This window comes from Poecilia mexicana, unplaced genomic scaffold (assembly GCF_051168715.1).
Source record: "Poecilia mexicana isolate PSO_F unplaced genomic scaffold, ASM5116871v1 scaffold_17, whole genome shotgun sequence".
Lineage (NCBI taxonomy): Eukaryota > Metazoa > Chordata > Actinopteri > Cyprinodontiformes > Poeciliidae > Poecilia > Poecilia mexicana.
Window position 1 is genome coordinate 20,075,171 of NW_028263386.1, and position 27,330 is coordinate 20,102,500.

Sequence of the window (27,330 nt, forward strand, 5' to 3'; positions counted from 1 at the left end):
ATCGAAATGGAAATGAATAGACAATACAAGTTAAAACATCAGGACCAGGCGTGGCCCTCTTGCCACGCCTTAGCAGGAGGTGAAATGGGCTCGCTGAAGAGAAGGAGCGCAGCGCAGTGGCGTTTTACCTATGACCACACTTCAATTTAGATTTTCTGACCAAGATCAGCTAAAGTGCAGGGAGAGCATGGATACCTCAGGATATCAGCGCAACATGCACCAGCCAGCGATTTGTTGCTTTTCGCTGCCAGAGCCCACAGGACGCGAGCCACACAGTGGGAGAACAAAGACCACACATCCTGAATGAACGCCGCAGCTCCTTATATACACCACGCCCACTTTAACAACCGGAACTTCTCACCTGGAAACTATTTGTGTGGAATTATGTATTTCTATACCACTACATTCGTATATATAAAAAAGCTGCACATTTTCACAAGTTGAATGGATTAGTGTGAATGCATGCAGCTGCATATAAATAAAATATATGTTTGAGACGCACTGAGCTAACAAACCAAAGTAGAAACAGAAATTTATGAAATTGTTGTTGATCTAGAGTGATTTTACACTCTTTTACCTCTAGAGGGAGCAGCTGCTACCGTTTACTCCAGACTCCTGATGTCAAGATGGAGTCAAAAGGAAAATTGTGGAATTACCAAAATAAGGTCCTTCTTCCTGATGCAGAGTTTTCTAGCAAATGGGAAAAGTAAGAGGAGTTATTTTGCCTAGTCGGTGTATTAATTGTATTTATAGTAAATAATAGCCACTTTGTCACATGTAAGCTCGTGATTTTCGTCGAAACAAAACCTTGTCTTTTATTTTGTTAATAAACATAGTTCCTTTTTGCTGTGTCCAATGCGTGCAGCTTGCTTTGAGAGCCCTTTGTATGACTGGTCCGCAGCAGCAGAGCAACATTGACCAACAGAGTCCCAACCAGGGACAGACAGGTTCACCGACGTCCTCCGTCCCCGACTCGCACCGCAGCAGGATCCGGACTCTGACAAAAGGAGGGAAAACTGCGCTCCTTTTTATTTGAAGCGTTTTGCTTCAGCGATAGAAGCGCTTTCACCGATAACTTTGGTCCTCTGAGGTGCAGTCACCGGAGCACGAGAGCCGGCGTGTAGAGAGGAGCGCATCCAGCCAAAACTTTAGAAATCCTCATTTTATTTTTCGGACTAGAACCTGAAAACTGCACCCTCAAGACGCTTTCTAATGGACTAACCCCCATTTATTTTCTCTTTTCTAAGTTTTATTTGTAACTGGCAATAAACAGTAGAAAGTGGAAGAGCAGACGAGAAGGAGACGTGGATGTATTTTTAGTCATGGATGTAACAGTTTACCCGCCTCCTCCTCAGCCTCTGTCCGCTTCAGAGCACTCCAGGCTGGGGCAGCTCTCCTACCCTGACCCGGCTTTTGGGACCAACAAGGTTTGTGCTTCTTTTTGGCATATTTTTATGGGGAAATAAACCATTTCTTTCTGTTACCCTCTTCCCATACTCCCCCCCTCCCCCTCTCTAGTGTGTCTTCCTCTCTTAATTAAGTGGTAATTAATTGCTTTTTGGGGATCCCTTTTAGTTAATGCAGCCACTGAATGTAACTACATTTTGGTGGTATACCAAGTCCTCTCTCAGATATACGTCTTTTGTCTATTTTTCCCCCCAAATCAAGCAATTATTTCACATAACTACCTTCAAAATAGATGCATAATTTGTTTACCACTAAGACCAGATGTAATTATAAGAATGTGGTGCATAGTAAGAAGCAGAAGTGAGAAGAGTTAAAGACCGTGCCCTGTAATCTTTTAGCTGAATTCAAAAGTGGTGATGTATGCTGGAAATGGCAGCATGGTGATTTGCGCTCGGCATAGACTCTGTTGTCTACTTCCCTCTACAGAAGAGCCAAAGGTCAGTGTCAGGCCCACAGCACATGCAAGCTTCATCTCATATTAGTTATGAGTGTGTATTGAGAAATGCTTCTCAGAATGAGTTCTTAGTGTCTGGGAAATGCCATGTTTATTTGACATTAATGAATTGCTCGATTATTAAATTAGCCTTAGCTGATGAGTTGAGCCAGCGGATTAATTAATCTTTTTTTCTGTCATACGCTCATTTTGTAGTTTTGGAAACTAGTTCTGAGATATAGTTGGATTTTTTTTTTGTTCCCGTTTTGCCATTTTGCACATGTAAACAAACCTTTTCTTTCCCCCTGCACTTTAACCTTTGCACATCAGTATATTTTTGCTCTGTTGTTAAATAATCCTTTCATGAATTGTGAAGTTAAATTGACTTGGCATGCTCAAATGTTGTACATAATTTCATTTAACTGTATACGCCATTTCCACTTGACTCATATGGAATATGACAGATTATAACCTTAGATCAAAATGGAGGATATTACATATTGAAGTCAAAACGAATAAGCACAACTGAATCATAAGGCATGTAAGAAGAAAAGAGATACAAATTAAAATGAAACTGTAAGAAAAAGAGGATGTGATGAATACAAATGAAAACTTATCTTGGAGAGACAAGGTCTTCATTAAGTTGGAAAATAAAACTGAAAACTTATTAGTAAGATGGAACGTTTCTGTTTTTGCAATTTTGAAGCAGCACCTGACTGAGTCACTGTTGGTTCGAAGACGAGTAGAGTGCCTCAGTTTTGGTGATAACGTGAGTTTCAACATGCTTTCGCCAGAACTAACCAGTTTTCGTGGGTTTTCCGCTGTCGAACAGGGATATTACCTCAGCAGACACTGAGCAGGTACCTCCTGCCACCATAGAAGTGTCTACTGAAGAGAGACCCGTGGATTTTCAGCAACCGATCGTTACAACATTTATAACTTTTAAAGAGTCACTTAGTGAACAAATGTTAAACACATTTCTGAAACCTGGTATTCTAACTATGGACATTTCACAGCGTTTACACTGCAAAACTGTATTATAATCGTTTCATATTTAGAGAAAAGTTGGATCATTTCACAAACATTTAATGAATAAAATCTGAGAGATGTTTATTTTTTTTATCTGCACATCAAAGTAGTAGAACTTTAAAAATCTAAAAGATGGCTTTAAATGAAGTATTTAACCTTTCACAGCAGATGGCTGGGAAAATACTTCGATCGATTAAAATAGTTTTTTCAAACATAACTGAAAATAAGTGGAGCATTAGAGTATTTTAAGCTAATGTGACTCAGACTTTGTCCAAAAGTTTCTGGTAAAGTGGAAAAGTGCCTTCCTACTGTGGCATTGTTCTCTGAAATAGGAGACTCTAGGAGATTATTATTATTATTATTATTTATCTTGGGGAAATTCAGAGAAAAAGGAAGATCTAGGTAAAATAGTTACAGTGAAAACACGGCTTTAGTGATTACAGGTCTACAGTTTATTGAAATGTATTGGCATAAAGGTAGCCTGAAACCTGTCGTTGAAGGAAATCTACCTGTAATGACACTTCTGGCTTAAATCAGCGGCGTTCTGTCACAAACTGCTGTTTATATATGTATGGGTTTTATATTTTTTAGACTAAATGAACGTGGTAGAATGGGAACATACCGACTGCGTGTCCCTCAGCTTTGTGGTTGATTGGCTGTCAGCTGACGAACCCTGTGAGCTCTCCTCCATCCCTGAGTCACCGTCATGCAGATTTTTCTCCACTCACCTTAGAAGAAACTTTGCCTCGCACACTTTAAAGGTGCTAAAAGTCTGTACCAGCTTTAAAGGTGCACAGGATGAACACTGAAAACAAGGAGGATGGTTGATGATTGACACTTGCTGTTTTTTCTTTCAGACTTCAGATGCACTTTTTTTTCTCATCCAGTAAATGTGATGTTTTGGTCTTTTTTTTTATGGTCAGTCATGTTTAACTACACAACTCAGAAGATTAATCTGAGGCTCTCCCTCCATATAAGTGTCATAATATCACCATTTTATTTTATTAACGTTTGAAGCAGCAACTGTCGAGTGAGCCAACCAAACCTGATGCTTTACTTGCTTACAAGTATTTTATTATTTTAAATAAAAGATGAAAAAGGGAGTTGAATCAGTTGTAAAGCTATTTGTACTAATACCGGCACAATTATGTTGACGTGTAAAAGTGCACAATTACATTTATCATCAGTTAAACATAAAAAACAACATAACTCGGTGCAACTTGAGCTCGTTTTAGTGTCACCGTTCCTTTGGCGTGATTAGTTTTCAGGTGTAAAAGTCACCAACATTGGCTCAGCATTTGTACTCAGACATTGCTGAAGGCTTTTCTCTGCAGAAAAAAAAAATACTTCTGCTTTTCTGACTGTGTCTTTGCTAACAGGGTGTGCTTGGTTTAAGCCATGACAGATTGTGATTGGAAGGTTGTTCATCCAGTTACCCTCAAACAACGTCTCTGTTCACAACAGGTTGGAATAATCACTTTCCTGATATTTCTTGTGTTTATGTCAGCCAGGTAGGAATTAAAACAGCACCACAGCGTACTGATGAACAATTTTACTGTGTTTTGTTAATGTAAAAGTGGCCTTTTTTTTTTTTTTAAAGATACTATACTCTTGTTATGTGTTGCTGCTAGAAAACCTACTTTTTTTTTTTAAGAAGACGGGAAACAGAGATATAGACGGTAGATGCTGGGGATGTGGAGTGAGCGAGCGGTGTGGTTGGGGGTAGGGACTGAAGAGAGATACGGAGGGTTGTTGGGGGTAGGGATGTTGTAGATGAGAGGGAAAGAGAGACGGAGAGAGAGAGTGTGTGTGTGTGTGTGTGTGTGTGTGTGCGTGCAGTGGGGGGTGGGGCCACCAAGGTTTGTACTATATTTCTCTCTGTGTGTCTTTTGATTCACGGCAATGTCGGCCTGATAGACGAGATCAAATTACTGTGTGGCTGAACGCAGGGACAGAAGGAAGGGGAGAACGCAGAAAAGGAAGAAAGGCAGGAAGTGAGAGAGGAAAATAGGAAGCAGGGGAGAAACAAAATGAGAGGAAAGAAGAAAAGCATTAAATTAGAGAGCCGCGGAGACAGATGTTTAATGCGAAGAGGTAAAAGCAGAGGTGGGAAAAAAAGGGAAAGAGTCACTGTTACTACTGAACAGGCAAAATGTCATCACAATTTATACTGATGAATAGGATTAGCGAGAACCACTTAAACAGTTAATTCTCTACAGATATATTTGGTTATGAAGATTATATGCAGTGATTCAGCCTCAAACCCTAAAGCAGGTTTTCTCTCCCTCTGTACAAACCTTCCTCCCTGTACAGAATAAACATTTCACTTTGCAGTGTTTGTACTTTCAAGTCGACTGCTGGTTCTCTTAAAACTCATTAAAAGTCTGTAACTCAGTTTTAGGCATTAATACGTCTTAAACATGTCCACGTCTCACAGAATAGGCCTCAAATTAAATTGGTGTTCATTCGTTCTGGATGTTGTAGATCTTGATGACTAAAGGGTTATATCCTGATTACAAAACTACTAAACTACTAGGACCATGATGCACTGCAGCTAGCAGCACGGTTGAAACAAATTTATTGTTGAGCTTCTGTCTTTTAAAACATCTTGTTGCTTTTTTAGAACTCAAAACTTTGACAATTTTAAATTATTAGTTGTATTATTTTGCACCATTTTTTTTAATTTAAATAGCATTAGTTTCTTTATGCAAACCCAAAAGAAACCAATCTACAAGCAGGATGTGACTCAGAAACATTTTGATCAGGGATAATATTGTTTAGTTTTTTATCAAACTTAACTGGCCCATTTAGCCAGTAGAACCAAAACTAGGTGCTATAAAAAGTCCTGAGAAAACAGTTAATTGAATCTAAAACTTGAGCTCGGGAATCAGGAAGGAAATGATGATCTCTGCTGTTGAACGATGAGGTTGTGTGTGCACATCTTGCACCATGGTTGGATTTGTGTGGTAAAACTGCAGAAGCTAAAATGCCTAACTAAAGGAAAACTATGAGCAAAATCCAGTCAGAATTGACAAAGTCACTGTAATACCAATTATTAGTAATATTTCTACAGATGAATGGAAAATTAAATCTGCAGCCCAGTGAGCTGCTTGCTATTAGAAAATCCTGTAATTGCAATATTATTGTTAAACACATTTTTTCACGTCTTGCTCTCTTTTAACATTATGATATTTCGAGCTCTTTCTGTGACCTCTTGGGCTTCATTATTTGTACCATCAGTTGTGACCATCTACTGCAGTTGGACTCATCCAACAGGTTGAATATTTTTAAGATGCAAATTCTGAATTCATGAAGCGTAATAGCCAGCAAATACAACATTTAAAATGGTTCTTAACACACGCAGATACTTAATCAACCTGTGTTACATTGTACAGCCCAATTGCCCAACAGTAATAACATGCACAGACAGTTATGAGAATGTATTATGGTAATTATGATCACTATACCTTTTAATATGGATAACGTGGTTGAGCGCTTCCATTCAGGGTGCTTTCCAACTTATTTCCTTATTCTTCTTTGCATAATTTGTTTAGCATGTAGTCATAGTTGAAACCAGTTGATGTTTATTGACAAATTTCAATAGACATTGTAATCATGTTGTGTGCAGTAGGCAGATTGTATTCTGCACACAAATCTGACTTTTTGTTTGTTTGCTTGTTTTCTGAGGTCTGGAGTCACCTGGGTATTTCTGATCATTGTTTAACTATGGAAAAGTTTACACAAACTAAATATGTATAAACAGAAATAGGCTTTGAAACGCTCTGACTGCTTGCTGGTGGATTGAATCTTGAATATGACTCACAAGAGCCTTATATTTAATCCACACATGGATTTTACATTTGCTATATCATGAATATAAGCATTTTCTTTAGGTCATGTCTGAAGAGGGCAGCCATGTAAACGTGTAGCTGCTCTTAACTTGTGGAAGGAAATAAAAGAAGAAGAAGAAGGAATCCCAGAAAGTAGGAAAAGAAGTGAAGAGGGACAGGCAGAAGTCGAGGGCCTAATGTAAACATAATGATTGTGAAAGCTGGGTGAGGTATTTGTAAAGCAAATACAGAACAGGAGCGAACACTGAGGAAAGAACAGGCCATCAGAATCAGAACAGACGGGTCCAAAAACATTTCTACATGATCTCACTGTTTAGTGAGGTGTAAGAGAAGTGGTGCAACAGCAATAAAAACTGGAGTGTCTGAATTAGAGAGGGTCAACAGTCACGGGAAAGTCAAATACACTGGTCTTTCACATGACCATCGTCGAACACAAAGGGTGTTTTGAAATCATGCAAATTACCGTTTTAGTTCTTCTGTGGCGTCGGTATCTGGCGAGGCTTTCATGTTCAACTGAACGCAGTGTGGGACGGTCAAGGAAGGCAATCTGTTCAACATGTGGAGTTTTCTGTCTATTTTTTGAGTTTACACCAACAGACTTTAGTTATTTTACAAGAAAAACAGTGGGAGGTAGTGGCGGCATTAACAGCGAAGCGTAGATGTCTTGAATAGACACTTAAAAAGGTCTACGTAGCTCTGAACTGAATCATGCCGAAAATTCCTGTGAGCAGCTTTGATTTCTGGGTCCAGATGTTGTTTATGCTCTTCCGTGTCACTGTTCCATAGTTTATACAATCATTTCAAAGAACTGAGCTATAGTTTATGTTATTAAAAACACTTCAGAGTTTTGCAACAACAGAACATTTTTTCCATCTTCTGCTACTTGTCTTTTGGATGTAATTTTGTTTTCAGAGTTAAACATGGAGTCTTGTTCCTCGCTTACAATAAAATGTTGGGGAGAAGAAAAGCTCGTCCCACAAGAAACGAGGAACTTGTAGTCTGTGGATTAAATGTGGGCTGTAGAAATGTTTCAAAATTATTTTTAATGTCACCTGAAAAATTATATACCAATTTACATCACTTAACATTTCTGTGATTTAACAAATGAATTGATTTTAATCGATGGAAAGCGTGATTTTGTCAATCCTTTATTCGTAACAGTGTAAATTGTACAATATCTCGCAGTGTGCATTCAGCCATCCCTGCTTAGTCCGCTTCAGTCAAACTCTAGTTTGTCTGCATGGAAAGTCCAGTTTGTTTGATGAACGCACAATCAGACTCTGATGTAAACCAAAAAAATGTGAAACCCCGAAGTTTCGCTCATGTCTTTTTTGGAGGTTTTTGTGTCGTTTCCCTCAGTAGCCATTGGTGTAGCGCCACCACAGGTGAGGAGGTGAACTGGTTTTTCAAAGAGTTTGGATTGTTAGACACAGTGCAGTGTGACAAATATAACACATTTTGCAATTTTCCAATCTTGCTCAGTCTACCAGACAATCAGGTGTGAAAACATCCTCAGATACTTGTTACAAAAAACAATAGGTGCATTTGTTTAAAAATCGATCAGGACATATTTTTTGCAGGCAAATTGTTATTATTATTATTATTATTATTATTATTATTATTATTAGTAGTAGTAGTAGTAGTAGTAGTATTAAAAAAACTGTATTTAGATGCTACCAGAACAAATGCCAAATGATGATCCTAGAAATAAAAATGTATCACTACTATGTTGAGACGTGTCTGCAGTTCATTAAGGCAGTAAGAGAGAGAGAGAGTGATACTTTCAGCAGATAACAGGAAGGATAAACACAGCTTCTCTGTCATGGACCATGTTGAACTTTGAATTTATTTTCGGCCTTTTGTGAATTTCTGAATTCAGCTAAATGTCTACACAATCCAGGGAAAACAGTCTGAAACTTGGGTTAAAAGTTTCTACTTCTGTCCTCATCAATTGCTAATATTTAATGTTAAAGAGAGTTTAAAAGGTGAACTCTAGCGTCATTTTCTCTGCTTTAAAATGACAGTAAAACTTTCTACACCCATTTCATGTCCAACAATCATTTGGTGAAATGTGGGTTACACCCTGGACGGGTCGCCAGACCATCGCAGGGCAACTTCCTCTTTTTTCCTTTTGGCTTGTTATTTTGTTTGTATTTCCTTTTAACTCATGTAAAACACTTTGAATTGCCTTGTTGCTGAAAATGTGCTATATAAATAAAATCACCTTACTTTACCTTGCAGAAAAGCACAAGCACACACACACAGCAGAATTTAGCTAACAAATTATAGGGTAATAATTGAAAGGGATTTGGGAAATTGTATCAATTGGACTGTCAGCCCAAGGTAACCTGACAGCAACTGGAGGGCTTCTTCAGACTGAAACAGGCTGGATATGTGTCGATCCAGCAAGAGTCACCTTGGGGGTGCCAGAACATTATCGTCATCACACCATTCCTCCTCGCGCTTCGTGTTTACCTGCGGGGAGCACGCTGTGTTTTCATGTAATAATAAATCTGCCTCCACATGAGTTGGCTGACTTAACTTACTGTATATTGTGATTGCTGGCATGCAGCCTTGGCATAAACAGGATAATCCCCTGTGCAATGAAAAAAATAATGCACTCCTCACCAAACCTGAAAGGAAGCATTACCATTTTTAAGCAACAATCTTTGTCAGTCAGGATTATAAAAAAACGAATTAATATGGATTTGTCAGTGATTTTTAAAATGCCGTGCACCAGACACTAATATGTAAATGTGTTGTGTAATTGGTGTTTTCATGTTGGCTCTACTGCCGTAATGCTTCCTGTGTCATATTTTTATTTATTCAGCTGAATCGGTTGTAGAAGATGTACTGTACACCTACAGTTATCGTTGCTGTGGCCCTCGCCCAGCAGCTTTTTGCTCGTGTTTCTACTGTACCCTCCTTAAGTTTTTATCCAGCCAGAGTGCCGGCATTTTATCTAATTATCTATCAGAACACAACCAGTCAATCTGTCCGTCCGTCTGTCCATGTTGGCAGTCTCTCCCACCGAAAAAAAAAAGAATCATCTCGCCAGACTCGTCTCCCCGTCCCTCGCCCGTTTCAGCTTGCTGATGATTGGTTTGCTTTCAGAGCTTCAGAGCTGCTGCTTGTGTGCTGGTTTGTGTGAAAGCGTTTCAGTTGGTTAAGTCTCGGGGACGGAGCGATGAGGGGCTCCTTGTTGGTGGAGGGGTGCCAAATGGAACAGATGGGCGGAGACAGTGCGCTGCCAGAAGAGACTAATTATCAGGATTTTGGTTCCAAAACAAACATATTGCAATCAAATCACATGCTGCAATCATCTCCGCATTGTTCTGTGTTTGTGTGCGCCGTATTTGTGACAATGACTTGGCTCAATTAACTTGTGGCGGACAAGATTGGATCAGTTCCAGTGTCGTTATTCGGAAATAGTTGGAGCCCGATTTCCTCTAGCACTCGGCTTTTGTTCTCAATCATGCCATCATAGCTGTTGTAGCGAAGTGCTAATTGCTGTGGATAGATTGAAACAACATTGTCACAGTTTGAGTTTGTAAAGTTGTGCCTGTTTCCCTGTTTCCTTTTGCCCTTTAAGCTATTTGGGACTTTAAACTATCCTTCACACTTCTTTGATTTATCTGCTTGTCCTCTGGGACAGTCAAACACAACATGCATCAAAAACAAAATAGTTTTTTCTTTCAATTTTAAACTTTATGGTCTTGCAAGAGGCATATTTCAGACTCTTTGAGCTTGAACGTTTCAAGTGACGAACTATTAGAAGAATGCACAGCTTACTTTGAGGAATAAGCTGACCTGTACTTTTTGTTTTCAAAAAGATATGATGACCACAATCTACCCAGAAGACATCAGGTTAGCTTATCTTGTTCAAATAATGATACCATATCAGTTAAACGCGGATTTCATTGGTGTGGAAGTTTTCCTGTTAAGATGATTCCTGTGCCAATGTTTTCTTTGTCTTGTGCAAAACAATAGGTGATTCTGTTTTGCCCAAGACAAATCCTTCTAAAACTAGCATTAGATTTTCTCTGATCCTGTTTATTTGGATTCTGACCCGCTCCTCTGATAACGAGAAATCAAATGTGCTTAAAGTGTTAATAATTACAGATTAAGCTTTCTTCCTGTTCGCATCCTTCTTAGTTGTAGAGTTGCTAAATCTGAGCTGCAGTCTGTCGGGTTAGAAATGGAGAGGGGGACACTCAGACTTCAGAACGTTAGATGTAGGTATGACTTCATTGGGGGTGAAAATGTTGGTAAAACAGCTAAAACAAAATTACTGGATGATCATAGGAATTCACCTTCTGCAAAGAGTGGCCATTTTTTTTATATGGCATGGGTGTGAGAGCTGCAAGATTGTTCAATAAAGCCAGTAATAAAAAGAACGAAGATTGTTATATGACATGCTATCGTTCTCATACTTTAAAAAAAAAAAAAGATTCTTCCACTGTCCATTGCTCTCTCACTTTGTCTGCCTTGGCCGTCGCTCCTGCTATCACCTGAGCGAGAGAGCATGACTTAATACACTTTAGGATTTAGGATGAAATGCACATTTTGTGCATGCATGGCCATAAATTTTGAATTTTGACAGCATATATCTATGAATATACCCATATATTCATTGATATAGCCATGATCTTGAGAAGATGTAGTGTGTCTTGGTGAGTTATTTTGAAAATATGGATGTTGTGCTCATTTGTTTTCCTGTTGTGTGATCTTTGAAGATTGAATCCTCCATCCGGCGAAAACAGGCTACACTTTTTGTGTCTTTTGTGTGTCAAAAACTTCCAACAAGCTGCCAACATTTCCAAATTTGATATATTTCCCTTATAAGTTTAAAGGTTCATCAAATAAAGTAAAGCAACTTAAAGGAACAACTTTAAAAGTTCCAGATATTTTCAACATAGATAGCAAATAGATTTAGTCAGTTTTCTTTATCTTTACACTAAACTATTTCCAAAGAAGACCATGCAGAGACTTCTCACCTCTGCAGCCAGCAGGTATTGTCTGCTTGGTCCACACACAAAACAGAAGTAACCTTGTAAATCTGTCAAAATTACTTATTTATTTAAAAAAAAACATTTGAAATATTGTTTAAATACCATATATAAGAGTCTCAAGTGTTTTCTTTTTAATTTGTAGATCATTTCTGATCTCAGGCTTTTTGTTATACTGATTTTAGTTTATTCCAATTACTTTGCACAGCGCTGTGACAGTAGCATTTTGATAATATTTTAAAATAAACACAACAGATTTGACACTTCAAGCCAAATATTTAGCATCTTATTTTAGCGATTAGCATGGTTGGCGAGGCTAGCACCTGAACAGCTGCTTCAGGTGTATTCAGTCGTGAATGTGAATCCTGACCTTAACTGTGAGGGGGAAGAGCACATCTGGAGCGCCGCAGCTCAATAGGTTTGATAAACACACATTCTTCGGGAGCTGGAGCGCACGTTGCGAGATGAGGGGCTTTACAAGTTGATTAACTCAAAGTAGTTGGGAGGTATTTTTCTCTGCGTGCCACTGACATTCCCAAATTCAGCATTTTCCAAGACGGAGGCTAAAAGTTCAAAAAGATACGCTCTCGCGTTATCCAGTTATATACGCTCATCCTTCCTGTTATCTAATGAAAGGTCGTGCTCTCTCACAGCCTGAATGAACCACATATACTGAAAAAGTTCATTTTTCACTTCACTTCACCCCCCTTTTTTAAGTAACAGCATCCACACCGAAGAGCATTTCCTGGTAGCGCCCAGGATACTTATCTCTGATAAGACTAGGATTGTATTGTTGTGTTTCTGATAAGTTGAGAAACAGCCAATAAAGCCTCCAGCCATTTTCATGGGACAGATGCAATATATATATATATATATATATATATATATATATATATATATATATATATATATATATATATATATATGCTTTAGGTCACTTGGGGCAACACAGAACCACTGAGACTGGATCAGTGCCACCAGCCTGACATCCAGTCCAAGAATTGTCCAAAAACAATACCAGATTGCCTCTGCCCCATCCCTAGCTAATAAAACAGCCAAAATTAAGCAAACACAAGCAACAATCTTTCGTCTTTTGCTAACAGATTACAGTCTTCCTCCTATTAATGGGAGAAAACTGTATGACGTAAATTGGTAAAATACTGGCTTGAGTAGCAGTATGAGTGTGTTTTCCATTTGAACATATTTGTGATCTGAGTCGATGATTAATTGTGGCATAAGAGAAGATCTTTAAGCTGTCACAGAAACTAAACAAACCTTTATCGGCCATAATAAACATTATGCTTTAATTTACACGGCCGGGGGTTGGGAGGAAATCACACAGACTTGTCATACTGCGAGAGGCAAAAACTAAATTAGACTGGGCTTCACTGTAAACACACTGTTGAAATGCGAACCACTTCGTTAGCTCAAAAATAATTAAACTCATGATTAAAGCTCCGTTTTAAGAAATGTCGTTTTTTTTCCCCCTCCCCTCTGCACATACAGAAAAGTGTTTGCCCACGCACATCCAATCTAGATTTACAGCCAGGGTGGATACATTTAGCCAATAAAACCATGTTTATGTTGTTGTCAGGGTGACACAGATAAGACAGATAAACAGTTGCTGAACTGAACTACCACTGCTGGGTGAATCTGCCTTTTCCACACTCACAAAGCCACTCATGACTCTTTTTTTTCTCTCCATCTATTTCTCAATGTACAGTCTTCTGTGTTGATTTGTTTCCCCCCTCGGTCGACTCGGTGTCAGAGGAAATCCACCGATCCCGGACCCACACATGACCCAAACCTTTGAAGTGCTGAAAGTAACGAGGCATTTTGGACACATGTCACAGTTTTCACTCTGGTGCAGAAGGAAGTTGCAAATATTCTCGCCCGCATAAGACATTTGATCATGATTGACATGTTGGAAAGTCACTTAACAAGCTTCATTGATTTCAAGCTTCTAATTGTCTGTTTTTGTGCTTTTAAAAATAGACGTTTTCAGCTGCGAGGCCACATAGAAATTCCACTTCTTACCTCTCATTTCAGATTATATGACTCAATCGAAACATTTTCTGATGGAATAAAATGTCCGTTAATTTGTTTTTTCTTTTTTTTCCTTCTTCTTCTTCTTCTTTCTAAAAGCTTTTATGAGTACCCTGATTTAGCTCAAGAGGTAACCAGACCGCAGTCTTGTTTCTGGGAAATGGAGTAAAATCACACTCTTTCCATTTTTATCCTATCGTCTCACTCTGTTTCACTCTGCTCACATAAAGTCGCCCTTTACCTCTTTCTCCATCTCTCTCTCACTGCACATTCCATTTCTCAGCGGCTCCTCCTTTTTCTGCTCTCTCTCTCTCCTCTTTTCCTTGATACGCAGTATTCCTCTCTTTTTCCCCCCTTTGTCCTTGTCTGTCATCCTAATAGTCTCTCTCTCCCCCTTCTTTCTCCCCCTTCCTCCGACCCTGACCCACTTAGCGGGCTGCTTGTTATTCAAACCTTTGCTTTACCCACACAAATACAGACGTACACACACAGAAATGGAGAGTGAGCTGCAGAGATATGAGAGGGAGAGAAAGAGATGGGCATGGGGAGGGAGAGTGGAGAGGTAATTCGGGTTTACTACAAAACACGGGCAATCTTTTTTTAGTCCTCTTGCTCAAAGATTTGATACAAAGTAAGTACTGATAAAAAAAAGTTGCTCTTTCGTGAATCATTAAAGGATGCAAAGTATATTTTTGAATCATATATGCAATGAACAACACCCAAAGCCACGTGTTTTCATTGAAAAACCACCGCATGCTCAAAATCGAGCTAAAATGCTGCTTCAGTTCTGACCTGCTGCCTCATTTTAAATTTAAAACAAAGTAAGACATTGTCCGGCTGGAAAATGTCCGTGTGCTCACGGAGGCCTAAAGGTTACGATTTTGCATCACTGTTGATAATATGTTTGCATAGGATTTTAAAACAACATCATGTTTCCATGTGAAAAGGCTTTGTTGGACAAATGACACCGAAAGAAATTCCCAAGTATTCACTGGACCACAGCTAAGCTACTGCACAATCGCACCATTTTGTGCAAAACGTTGGAGAAAGCCGATGTGGAATTTTTTCTTTTCTTTCTTTCTTTTTGCCTCCTCTGCCGTTTTGGTTTCTGTGCGTCTCTGCTAGCTGAACTGAACTTCGTGTTTGTGTCAAGGGTTGATTGTCACAACTTTAGTTGTTTTAAACTTTTTAATCGTTGCTGTGGATGTGAGTATGTTTAGGTGACAAATGGGATTAATGAGTTTGTCAGAGGCTGGGAAAGCAAGTGGGGGGAAAAAAGAGACCCGACTTTCAGCTTTGAGGGAAAGCAGTGAGGGAAGGAGGTTTAGGGATATTAGCATCTTCTCTAAATAAATGGAAATTGATATCTTAGCTAGAATTACAGTAATCTGAATGGGGTGAAGCTCCCACTTAATATTAGTTTAGGTTTTAGCATCTGTTGAAGTTAAAATTTAGATAATTCCACACATACTAGTGACGTTCTCTACAACCATTTATGTTCTAATAGTTCAAACACCAAATATTAATATGCATATTAATGCTTTAGCATAGCCACAGAAGCTAACGGCTAGAGGAAGAGCCAGTCAGGCCAATGGTGCTCCTAGACTGACTGCTTTGCCTGTAGCCATGTAGCATTGGGGCTAGTGCATTTGCTACTGAATATTTTAGATATATTCAAAAAATCATGAATTTTTCTCAAATAATTTGGAGCCATGTTCCGCAGGAAAATCCACAAATGGAGGCGGGGATTCGTTGCAGTTGTGTTTTATTGTGTTTAAAGTCAAAGACTTGCGTCTAGTTAACACAACTAGTGTTACTTTTGAAATCTTGAGGCGTCACAGATATCAGTAGGTGTCGTGTTAATGTAAAACAGACTTGATTCACTTCTCCAAACAGTCCGTCAGGAAATGTCTTTTATGGACGAGAGAGGCAGACAGAAGACAGTACGTTTAACTCGTCTAATCCCATCACACATAAACATAAAACAATAAAAGATATAGAGTCCAAAATGAGAGCAATGTCTACACTTTATTAAAACAGCATTTTTCCTTCTTTTTTTTTTTTTTTTTTTAAAGCAGGACTGGTGCCAACCACTTCCAACTACGCGCTTTGAGAAAAACATTTACTCAACTCATTTGACAGAAGACATACAGCGGTGAGGCTTCGACGTTAAAAAAAGCCTTTAATATTTAAACCGGTGCTGGTTTTAGATTCGTCGTTCGAACAAAAGTGTGGAGCAGGCAGATGTAAAGTTAAAGGAAGTGACAGCTACTGAGATCCATCTCTGTCCTCGTGTCCCTCTGAGTTAATGAGGAACGTAATAGGTTCCACTCACTGAGCGCTCACTGAAAAGAAATCATCACTGTTTCTCTCTTCTGGCCTTTTTTTTTTTTTGCCTCTGTCCCCATTCTTTCTGCTCTCCTCTCCTCTGACCGTTCTTACTGTGAGTTGAGACCTATATTTGTCCATGGGATTACACAAACACATTTCCATTTCGTTTACTCTCTGCAAATGACTCTAACTGTGCCCTGATACAATCTGATTAAGGGACTCTGAAACTGCTTCTATTTTTCTTCACCAATACATTTAGGGAAATTACATAATTGAATGTGATTAAGTGTATAGTTCAAGTTCATGAGTTTCCCTTTGTCTGTGTTGTTTGAAAGGAAGAAGTAAATGCTGCTTGTTGTTCGTTTTTTTTTTTTTTCTGCTCAGAACCATATCTGGCCTTTTAACGTTTATTGCAAGAGCTTCACGCATGTTTGCTGATTCTGGTCCAGTGTGTCCCCAAAAAGCGAACATATGTTCTGACTTCCAGTCAGATTCCTTGTTCTTGTTTTCCAGGTTGACCTTTGGCCCCGATCAGAAGCAGGTTTAACTGGTTCTGAAGAAGCTTTGGGCTGGTGCTCTTGCTGGTCTTACTGGACTGAAGGTTCTTTCTGAGCACATTCTGTTACCAGCTCTGTAACATTCTTACACAGGAAATGAGGCAGGAGGGAAAAAAACAGATCAGACACGAGCCGCTTACTGGTGTCGAGGCATGCCGAGTTTCAAAATTTGTTTCAAAACCACAAAAAAAAAACAATAAAAACAAACATTTCCATCATATTCTCCCGATGAAAGAAATCTGTCTTGTTTCCTTTATGATGATAAATCCACCATCGCGTTTTAAAACTTTAACTAGAAGCAGATTTTACAATCTATACTCAATTGTCATCCTTGTGTTAACCAATAAGGAGTTATGTCATAGTCTTTTTTGTTCAAAGTTTTTCATTAAATACTATTTTACTGTAAAATACAGTAGTGCATGATCAGTCCGTGTGAATCTCATATTGGCCTATAAAAGGAAAACGTCAATCCCCAACACAGCATTTATAAAAGTCAAAGATGGCTTACAGCAGAGCTGCATGATATCAAGAAAACATGCGATTAAATGAGGGCAAACCGGGATGATGATACAAATAAAGTATAAGTATGCAGTGTTAATATCTTCCTGCTTTGGATTCACAAAACCTTAACAGTGAGTATTTGAAGCAGATACTGGGGAACAAAAATAATAAAAACTAATTTGGATGCTTCTCAAAACTGTTTCTGACTTTAACAGCAGCAAGTCTCACCAAATATACGACTGGGATTGAGAGCTTGAGTTTACTGAGGAGTTCTGCAGTCAGAGTAGTTCGTCATGATTAGTCCTAGTTTACAACACAGTGTAAGATGAAATGTAAAGATACGAGAAGCAGAGTATAATCGTGGCTATTTAAAAATATATATATATATATAAGTAGTGATCTACTGAAGGTATTGTTCAAGTTTAGATTTAAAATAACAGAATAATCCTTAAAAGCTCAGCATTTGGTATTTCTGATGGCATGTGGAGAGGGAGAGTATTGTAACATCGGCGACTGTGTGCTGTTTAGTTTTTTGTGTTTCAGAAAGAAGCAGCACCTTGGTCAAGTTGGAGAACTACTTTGCTGCGGTCGCACAGCTTTAAATCTGAATCTAACATTGACTCAAACAATTTTTTTTAAATTTTTGAACCATTTACCATATGTTTTTTTCTGCATGTGTCAAAGAGAGAGAAAGAGACCAACAGCACAAATTGAAATCTAATATTGCTGGATATTGTCTGTCATTTTGAAAACATTAAAAATGTTGCCACGCTGCAACCTGGAATGTAAATAAAAGCTCCAAATAACTGGAACATTTTGGACTTAAAAGTGGTGTGAAATTAGGATTTAGAAATATCAAATATTTGGTCTTTATTGGCATTTCTGAAAGCATGTATGTGGGCCATAGATTTTATTGCAAGGAGACTTTATTTACTCAGGATTTCTTAGTGTTTTGTTCTTCCTCTAGGTTTGTGTGAACTTCTGCTAGAAGTCTTGTGTGACCGGCTCTGTTAGTGAATGGAGGAAAGTTATTCAACACTGAGGTCAGACGCTCCCCTCCCTCCCCTCTCTGTGTGTAGATGTTCTCGCTGAGAGCAGAATGATTCAGAGGGATGGAAAATGTGCGTCTTCCTCTTATTGTTGTTATTGTATTGATATGTGAAACTGTTCTGCGTAGAGCGCTAAAACTTAACTGTAAATGCTCCAAACCAACATCCTGTCCATCACAGTGTCTGTTTGTTCCTTTTGGCTTTCTGTTTGCTCTGTAATTCTACACCTCGTTTGCATAATACCCAACAGCTGGCGAATGGATAGGGCAGCTACACCTGTCTGTCCACCTTAATGTGTGTGTGTGTGTGTGTGCGTGCGTGCGTGCGTGCGTGCGTGCGTGCGTGCGTGCGTGTGTGTGTGTGTGTGCGTGCGTGCGTGTGTGTACACAAGTCAGTGCTTTGCTTCTGCCCACCTGTTCAAATGTTCCTCTTGTGTTTGTCAACTGAAACAATGATTATGTACCCAGGATACCGCGAATTATTTGAATTTGGCTCAGCATGCAAATATGGATTTGTTTGGTCTCTCTTTGGGTTGGAAGTTAGGCTTCAAGAGTAAAAATCAATAAATGCAACACTGCTGCTTATAGATTGTGGCATTTGGTGTCTTTTAAAGCAGTGATGGTAGAAACTGGTTATATTGAAGTTACATTTTTTGATTAGACTTTGACTTCTCATTTTATATTTTAAACAAACACAGTCGGGTTGCTGTTTCAATAAATTCCACGTTTCTGAAATGTAATGTTTTCAGAAACTGCTATAGTTTTCCAACGTGAAGAAAGTGAATAAAGCCGTCTCTGTTTGAAGCATGAAGCAGCAAAGTCCAGTTCCGCCCCTGCTGACCACTTCTTGTTCAGCTGACTTACAAAAAGACAGAAATATTTCTGCTGGTGAAAAACTCAGAAAGTCACGGTGTAGATACTTTATATTAAGGTAACAATGGTTTGAAACTGCTGCTGGCAAACATCTATTTGCTAATCTAACATCAGCTTGTTACGCTGCTGTTACTGTATAAAGAGCATATCAGTGAAAAGGTTTGATATCCTCATAAATAAGAACGTCAAAGCTGCCTTCTCCACATATTTATTTACCTCTTTGCATCATTATATTACTGTTGTTTTGAAAACAGCACAAATAACTGTTCATTTTGTACTTTACCTTTGTCTTTTTCTACATAAACAAACAACTTCCTACTGAAACAACTGTGTGCGTATAATTTTCTTAGCATTTTCATAAATGATGTGAATAAATCGGACACGTCACATCCATCCAGACTACGCTCCATCTTGCATTGGACGAAAAGCACTAGTCCAGCAATTTAATTAGGTGCGTATCATAAGTGCATATTTTCATCGATAGTGATTCTGATTCCCGTTTAAACCAACTGACTCATGAAATATGACAGATTTTGACTCCTCATCAATTTAAAACGAGTCTAAGTGGCCTCCAGGTGGTAAATACTGTTACTTGGACGCATATAACTATATTTCCTTGCAGTAGATTGAAAATTACTTCAACATGTCAAAATGGATGTGAAAAATGCACAGCAGTTGATGCATGGCTGGTATGAAATCAGATGAATTACATGAGGTAAAAGAAAAAGAAAAGCTGAAATGAATGTCTAGTTTAAAACACTCCTCTACTATGTTCATTAACTCCTCTTAATGAGCTGACATTAAATGTGTGTAACACATGACATTAATACCTTTGGACAAGTTAAAACAAATGAAAAGGAAGGAGGAAGTGTGGTTCTGGTAATAGAGGAAGTTTGGTAAAGGTCATGCTCTATACTAAGAAAAATGTCCCATGTAAGTTATAACAAATATGTTTTCATGTTTGACTCATTGGAAAATAAAGATATTATCTTATTTTAAATTACCAGCTAGTTGACTTAACTCCTTTAAACAAGACGCCGTCGGTCAGACAAAGAACAAACTAGGACTGGTGTGAAACTTTTTGTTTGATAAGAGATTTTTGGTCCAACTAGATGTACAATTTATTGAGCACTTTATGTACTGCTTCGCTCTCCTTTGTGGGGTTTTTGTTCATCAGTTAAATTTGTTGGAAAAACGAAATCTATTTTTTAAAGCGAACCTTTTTAAACGCACACAGACGGACTACAAGAGGGCCTTCGGCGTCAGAAGGAGAAGAAAGACAGAAAATGGTTCTGACTGCTTGCCAGTTAATCTGTTACCTCCGTCTCACTGGAGGCTGGCTGCTCTCTGTTTGCTGTGTTTGATTTTTCAGTTTGTTGACATTGTTTCTCTTGCTTTTGTTCTCTCCAGCTGGACGGGGACACCATGTTCCTGGGTATGCCAGAGGCAGGCCTCGACTTCACCTCCACCAATCAGGTTAGTTGGCGTCTGTGACGCCGCGCACGGCTGTTTCAAAGCGTGACCCCCGGAAGGTGCGCGCTCCAAAAAGCGTCTGGTTTAAGCTGCGGCAGGATCTTTCCTGAGTTACTGGTGGGAAATTTTTTAAACAACCCCCAGCAGGACTGGATTTAGGAGGGGCCGCCTGGTTGGACCGGGTTTTGGCCACACAGGTTGATTGTACACGCGCAGATTACAACGGATTGGTGGTTAGATACACATGAAAACTTTTCTGCATCAAACTAGTTTTTCCTAAACAATTTTTATGGGGTTTTTTTTATCTGTAGAAAATAAATTACCCAAAATGTTGCAGTAACTGTTTCATAACCCAAAGCAGGATTTTCTGAGCTTCCAGTCAAACTTTAACAACAGCAATTTCCCTTGAAGTCAAAACTCGACTAGGACTGTCGGCAGTCGTAAAAGTTGCAAATATGATGTGTTCATAGCCACTTCTGACAGCAGTGCAAACACTACCGGGCATCCTCTCTATGACTGTTTTTCCTTTTAGTTTTTGATTTTAGAAAAAGGTAATAATTACATTATTGGCTCGCATTGCCTCCAGTAATTAGCACCACATCGATTAGCAAATCCCACTGGTTTCCCTAACCTGGAACCAGAAAGCACTGAAGTGAGATGCGACATTGTGCCTAGCGCTGATGAAACGAAACGTATCACATTATGATTTTCTAATAGCTGTTTATTGGTCGACTATGTTAAAATACAACAAAATAAAACAGTACAAAGTACTGTTTCCATAAAAAATGAATTAGACCATCAGATCTACAGTATGTGTGCTTTTATGATGAAATATTTTTGATAATTTGTAGTGAGGTGATCTGAAGTTTGAAACTGAAATTAATTCTGTATCCTATCATGAGCAAATGCATGGCTTAAGAAATAGTAGCTTTATTCTTTAAGCTGTATTAATCCCCAAAGTTACAGCAGGTTTGCACAAAATGAATGATTAATGATTTTGTAATATTTCATTAAAAGCATATACCTGGTTTACTTCTCTTTCCCGTCTTCCGAATCGCATCAGAGAATTATGACAGAACCAACAATTTGTAAATTTGTTTTTCCGCTTCGGTTTGTGCAGAATGGAAAACATAATTCGTCAGTAAGTCATGGAAATTTTCAAGTTTCAGAATCCAGCCTCAGTTGGAGAGACAAAGAATCCCCTGCAGCTATTCTCACTGAATCGATTATTCTTCGGACTCTTTTCACACTCAACTAGGGCAACGCCGGACGATTTGCATAAGATAAAAACAGAACAAAAACCAAACATCAACAAAAACAAAACACTAATGAGGTAAACACGTAATTCATTTCTTAAAAGAATATGTTTTAAAATCCTTCTCGCAAAAAGAAATGAAAAGAGAAGGAAAGAATCAATGCAAAGTCTCTTTGAAAGTGGATAAAAACCACAGATATTAATGTAAGATAAAGTTCCATGAGCTGTAATATGAAAATAACGCCTCACCACATGTTTTTGTTCTCACTTTTTATTTTAGTAGAAGAACTCAGAGAACAAGATTGCTTCTACAATAAGAGCTAATCCCGTAGACATGCCAGGCAATGACTAGTAATAACTTATAAGCCACAAAAAAGGACGTTAAAATCAACATAAACCAGGAATCTGATGTGAGCTCAGTTTCTGTCCTTTGTCATTTCATGCTGTTAAATTTTAAAGTATTTGTAGAGGAGCTGCATTCCTGACGCTGTCCGCTTTATAGAAGAGTGTGCAGGTTACACCTGTTTGAAATTAAACAAAAAAACATCATCAGCGCATCATTTGTGTAAATATTCTTAATCAGATTAATCCACATCTTGACGCGGATTAGTCTGCGGTGTAGTTTTGTTTCTCGAAGAACATTTGATGAGGCGTCCTGTCTCCTCAGAGTTCCCCTTCTAGCTATTTTCAGTCTTATTTCCAGTTACAATAAACAAACTTCCTCCCCATTCTGCGGTATGAATCAATATCACTTACTCCACCCGGGCAGAGGCACCTGAAGCAAAGCGGTGCGCTTCGATTTCTAACCTCTCTTGTTTCCTTCACCGAGAGCGAGCCGCTGCGCTGCCGTGTGACTGCCGAGCAACACCACGGGCGTATCGACTGAGAAATGGCTAAAATTTAGACTTTTAAAAAGACGCTTCGTATCTCTGTTCAGTTCCCCGCTGGATAGTGTCTTTAAAAAGGACTCGGACGCAGATCCTCTGTGGATACGTCAGAAAAATAGATAAAGAACTCGCACATGAGGAGTGATGTCCTCGTTTAAGCTTGGATGTTACTGAGTCACTGAAGCGGCTCATCTGTGTTTTCTGAGCCGTAGACTCTGCTGATTGACCAACCACGCAGTTTTGGAATAGCTCAGTTTTGTGCCGCAAAGAGCCAGCAGGATCAGGGCGAATTTGAACGGGTGGTGGTGCACAGTCTAGATTTAAAACACATCACGCTTTGAGTTGAACGCAGCACATGGCAAGACTGGTATTTTTAAAAGCGGCGTGTAAAAAGAAAAAAAAAAAGTCTTTTTCCACATGAAAGAAGCGGCATCTGTATCGTGTGTCGAGAAACCACAATCTGACGTCGCTACAATGCGCCACAAAAGTTAAAATTATCACCTTGGCTGAGGCTTGTAGAAGTATTTAATTTTATTAGATTATTAAGGGTAAACACTTAAACACCGAAAGCAATTCAAACACACTAAATGCCCGTTTTGAATTTATGAATGTGTGTGCACATCTCTCTACCTCAAGAGTGAGATTCTCTGTCAAAAGCTTGTTTTTCTTTTCTCTCGTATCTTAGAAAACAAATTGCTTTTGAGAGTAAATCGGTGCGAAAAAGTCACTTTCAGAAACTCTGTAAAACAAAATCACATGACAGACTGATCTGAAAATTAATTGAATAATAAACTGAGCCAGTAACAGTAGCAGGTGCTGCTATAAGCCCCAATAATCAGATATATTGTGAAATTTATGATAATGAACTGCTCAAGGAAGATGGATGGAAATTTCCATTAGAAAAACGCAGCCTTCATGGCATAAAGCTACAGCAGCATCCACATTTTGCTGCACTCTGTGTAATAAAAAAAAAAGAAAAACCTTGAATAAATGAATCTACTATTGCAGCACGTAAAGTTACCTTTGTTAATCAGTGGTTGGTTCATACATTGGCTCTTCTAACATCTCTGAATTAAATGTGACAAAATAATTTTTCATTTATTCTCTGAACATCAAATCTTCATATTTCCATTAGGTAGAAATAAGATTCATTGAGGTAAAAAAAATTTTTTTGCCACTTTTCAAAATGGGAAAGACAAGAGCACATACCATTCACGTTTCCAGATGTGTTTTGGTCTTCAGTTCAATTCAAGAATATTTTACTAAACATTGTTGTCACTCATGTCAGCCTCTGACTGAACTTTGACTGAAGACGCTGTTGCTACCTGACATCTTCTGGATGACACCATCAACTGGTGGTCAGCACTGCTAATCCACCTCATTTGCTTTTGCCGCTTCTCTGTAAGTCTCTGTCCGGCCTTATAGTTAGAAAGCCGGGCAGAGAGACTTTGTTCTCGTTTCTGTATGAACTGGGGTTGGGTGATATGGACTTAGAATTTTATTGCAATATTTTGTGGTACTATTGTGATAAAAAAAAAATAAGAAGATGATTAAAAAACTACTTATTACGACTTTTTTAGGTAACTAAATGGCACAGCATTCATTGCACCACAAACAGAAATATTGTTAAAACATTCCCATTTTAAATGGACTTGAAATAGTAAAAGTATAAGTTCAGATGATGACATTGTTAGTTTTGTGTTGTTGTTTTTTTTTACATTATTGATTGAAATGAATAAATCCTACGATAAATCAAAATTCTTGTCATAAATGATAAACGGTGCAACAAATGCCCAACCTAACACGGACTTCCTCCTCCTCCTTTTCGACTCCTGTGTGATTTGGGGTCGCAGTTCAGATATTATTTGCGTCTTTGAGACGTTACCATGGTTTCGCATCATAACAACCGTCTGAAAGGAAAAAGGGAAGAGTAAAAATGTCTCCAGCTGCACAACTTCCCAAAACTAGACTCTAAATTATCTCTTTATTACCCTTAAAATTTTTTTAGAGGTAGTAAATTGGCTACAGGATGGCAGCTACTCACTCGTATCAACAATAATACTGCAAATATTTAAAACAATTGTAATAACGCCAAGCGCATCTGGTTGAGAACTCATGTTTATCTTGCATTAATCACACGCAGTCGGGAAATCCCTCAGTTTGAAACCTGCTGCAGATTTCCTCATTATGAGACGATGCCACTGCGACCCAACATGGAAATTGTAAGATTTATTTAATTTTTTTTTTACACGTCTTTTCCAGGAGTGGCAATAAGTGCGCAGGCCGTTGTAGATGCATGCTGCCGTTGTCGCAGTTGTTGTGGGATGACAGACATAGAAAAGCTCAGCTGCTGTTAGATCACTTGGCAACAGCCCTGAGCTGCACCGTGCAGCCAGCCGTTTGCAGGCGGCTGCGAATGTAACCTGCGCTCACATTGCAGCTTCCAGCGGCCAAACATCAGAGCTCATACGACGTTTGTTTGTTAGCGCAGAATTACCTCACCGCCGAGGAAAAGCCCATATTAATAAGCCCCGCCACTACATTATTCATAGAGAAGCATATAGAGAATATTGTGCGGCACAGAAACCGAATGATTTGATGTTTTATTCATGGTGTTGTTCTGTAAGAAGATGGGGAGCAGTGAGGGGAATGAGAATTTATGGCTTTATTACTGAAGTACCGTTTCTTCCATAAAGTCAGAGGTTGTTATGAAGAATGAGCTCGATTTGAGTCTGGCCTGAGCCGAGTGTTTGTCATTTTATTACCCGTTAATGCAGCAAGGAGAGATGTAACTGTGTCAGAGCTGAAATACAGAGGCTGCAGACAGACAGAGGACAGCCACTGTTAAGAAAGAAAAGCAGAGAGGGGAACAATGAGTTATTTTAGTCAAATTTCATCCCTTTATTACAATGTGAGAGTTACAATTTAGTTCAGTCTTACCATATCATGCGTGTTTTTAGATTATTATCATTTTTTGAAGTACAGAAGATGCAGAGAATTCTGTAAAAACATAGCAAGATCTAAATATTGTCTTCCTGCGACATTTGCTTAAGACCATTGAATCTTCATTTATACTTACAGTATACTAAATTATAGTATACTTTTTAAACATTCAGCTTTTATTCTTCTCTGTTAACAATTTAAGAAGTTTTTTTCTGTGAGCTTGACCCCGCTGAAGTAACATGTTACTTTGTAGGTAAAGTGAGGTGAGGAACAGGATTTGTAAATGACTTGCTGCACGTGTGCAGGGGTGTCCCTGTGGTTCGCAATCATGAACCTTTTCAAAGGAAAAAAGATGTTCAGTCACCTTGACCTTTATATCTTAGTCATTGTACACATCATTAAGGCTCAATTTCACATTTTCCACCATTTCCTCCATTTCGATGCGGATATTCTAACGGTTTATGTGTCAGTATTAAAATCAGGTTTTCTAAAAGTGGATGCCTCTAAAACAGAAAAACTGAAACTTAACTCTGAATGAGCTGAATGCCTTCTTGCTTAAATCTGCTTTGCAAATAAAACTTGACTCGGTTATAAGCAAAGAATAAAAACCCTAAATCAGAGTATATGGGGGAACCCAAGGCATCGTAACTTATAGATTTCCAGTTCTGCTTTTTTTTCTTTTTTTTCTTTTTCTTTTTTTTAAAAAAGCATCTGTTTGCAATTTTGTAAAAATCAAAGGCCAGGTCTGTTGTAATGAACTTTACTGACTGAATGTCATTTAGAAAACATTAACCAGCCAAGGACTTTTTAACATAGAGCCTTTTTCACATTTTATTACGTTACAGCCACAAACATCAATGTCTTTTAGTGGCTTTTCATCTAAGAAATCAACACAAAGTGATGCATAACTGAGAAATGAAAAGAAAATGATACATAGCTTCCTGATTCTTAATTGGATACAGGTCTGGAATTTGACTAGGCCACTTCCGCTCAAGTCTCATGTCTTTTGCAACCTCTAATATATTTCTTCTCAGATTCCCTGTCTGTGCTACAGATACACAATCCCCACAGTATCATGCTGCCACCACATGTACCGACGTCCAGAGAGACCGTCACAGAGCAGTGGGATTTACACGAGATTAAATGAGATTAAATTACACAAAGCTGGACTCTGTTTGCTGATAACGTGACTTCTGAAGGCAGCTGGACACAATGTAGCAAAAATAATAAGTTACATTAAATTTCTGTGAAGTCTGTAGTTGTAAAGTGACCAAATCTCAATAAGTTTAGGGGCATGGATGCTGTAGAACGGCAGAATGCGTCTCATTTTAAAACTAAACTGTAGACAGATCAGATATGTTCACTCATTTGATCGCATCAAATAGGAAATCGTCAGCAGCATCAAAGGAAGTGATGTGCAGTGCAATGATTGTGAGATCACAACACACTCTCATTCATGGCAGCCTGAGTGATTGGTTTGTTGTGGTCTTGTTTCTGTTTTCTCTTTCTGCAGCTGTATGTAATATCATTCAGGGATTAGCTGCTTGTTTACATCCTCTGACAGACTCAGAGCTGTTAGCGCAGATTTAAAGCCGATATTATCCATCTTTTAATAGGAGACCGTGTG

At 38.6% G+C, this 27,330-nt stretch overlaps 1 protein-coding gene across 2 annotated transcripts in view; it reads left to right on the top strand.

The window, feature by feature from the left end:
• The first annotated feature begins 894 nt into the window (after positions 1–894).
• Positions 895–27,330, top strand: part of tox (thymocyte selection-associated high mobility group box) — a 55,468-nt gene continuing 29,032 nt past the window's right edge. Inside the window, exons 1-2 of one of the 2 annotated variants that reach the window (XM_014987034.2) lie at positions 895–1,427; positions 20,556–20,621. In XM_014987034.2, coding sequence (XP_014842520.2) covers positions 1,323–1,427; positions 20,556–20,621 — 171 coding nt within the window. In that variant the 5' untranslated portion in view covers positions 895–1,322. The remainder of the gene's footprint in view (positions 1,428–20,555; positions 20,622–27,330) is intronic. The other variant, XM_014987033.2, reaches the window with a different exon arrangement.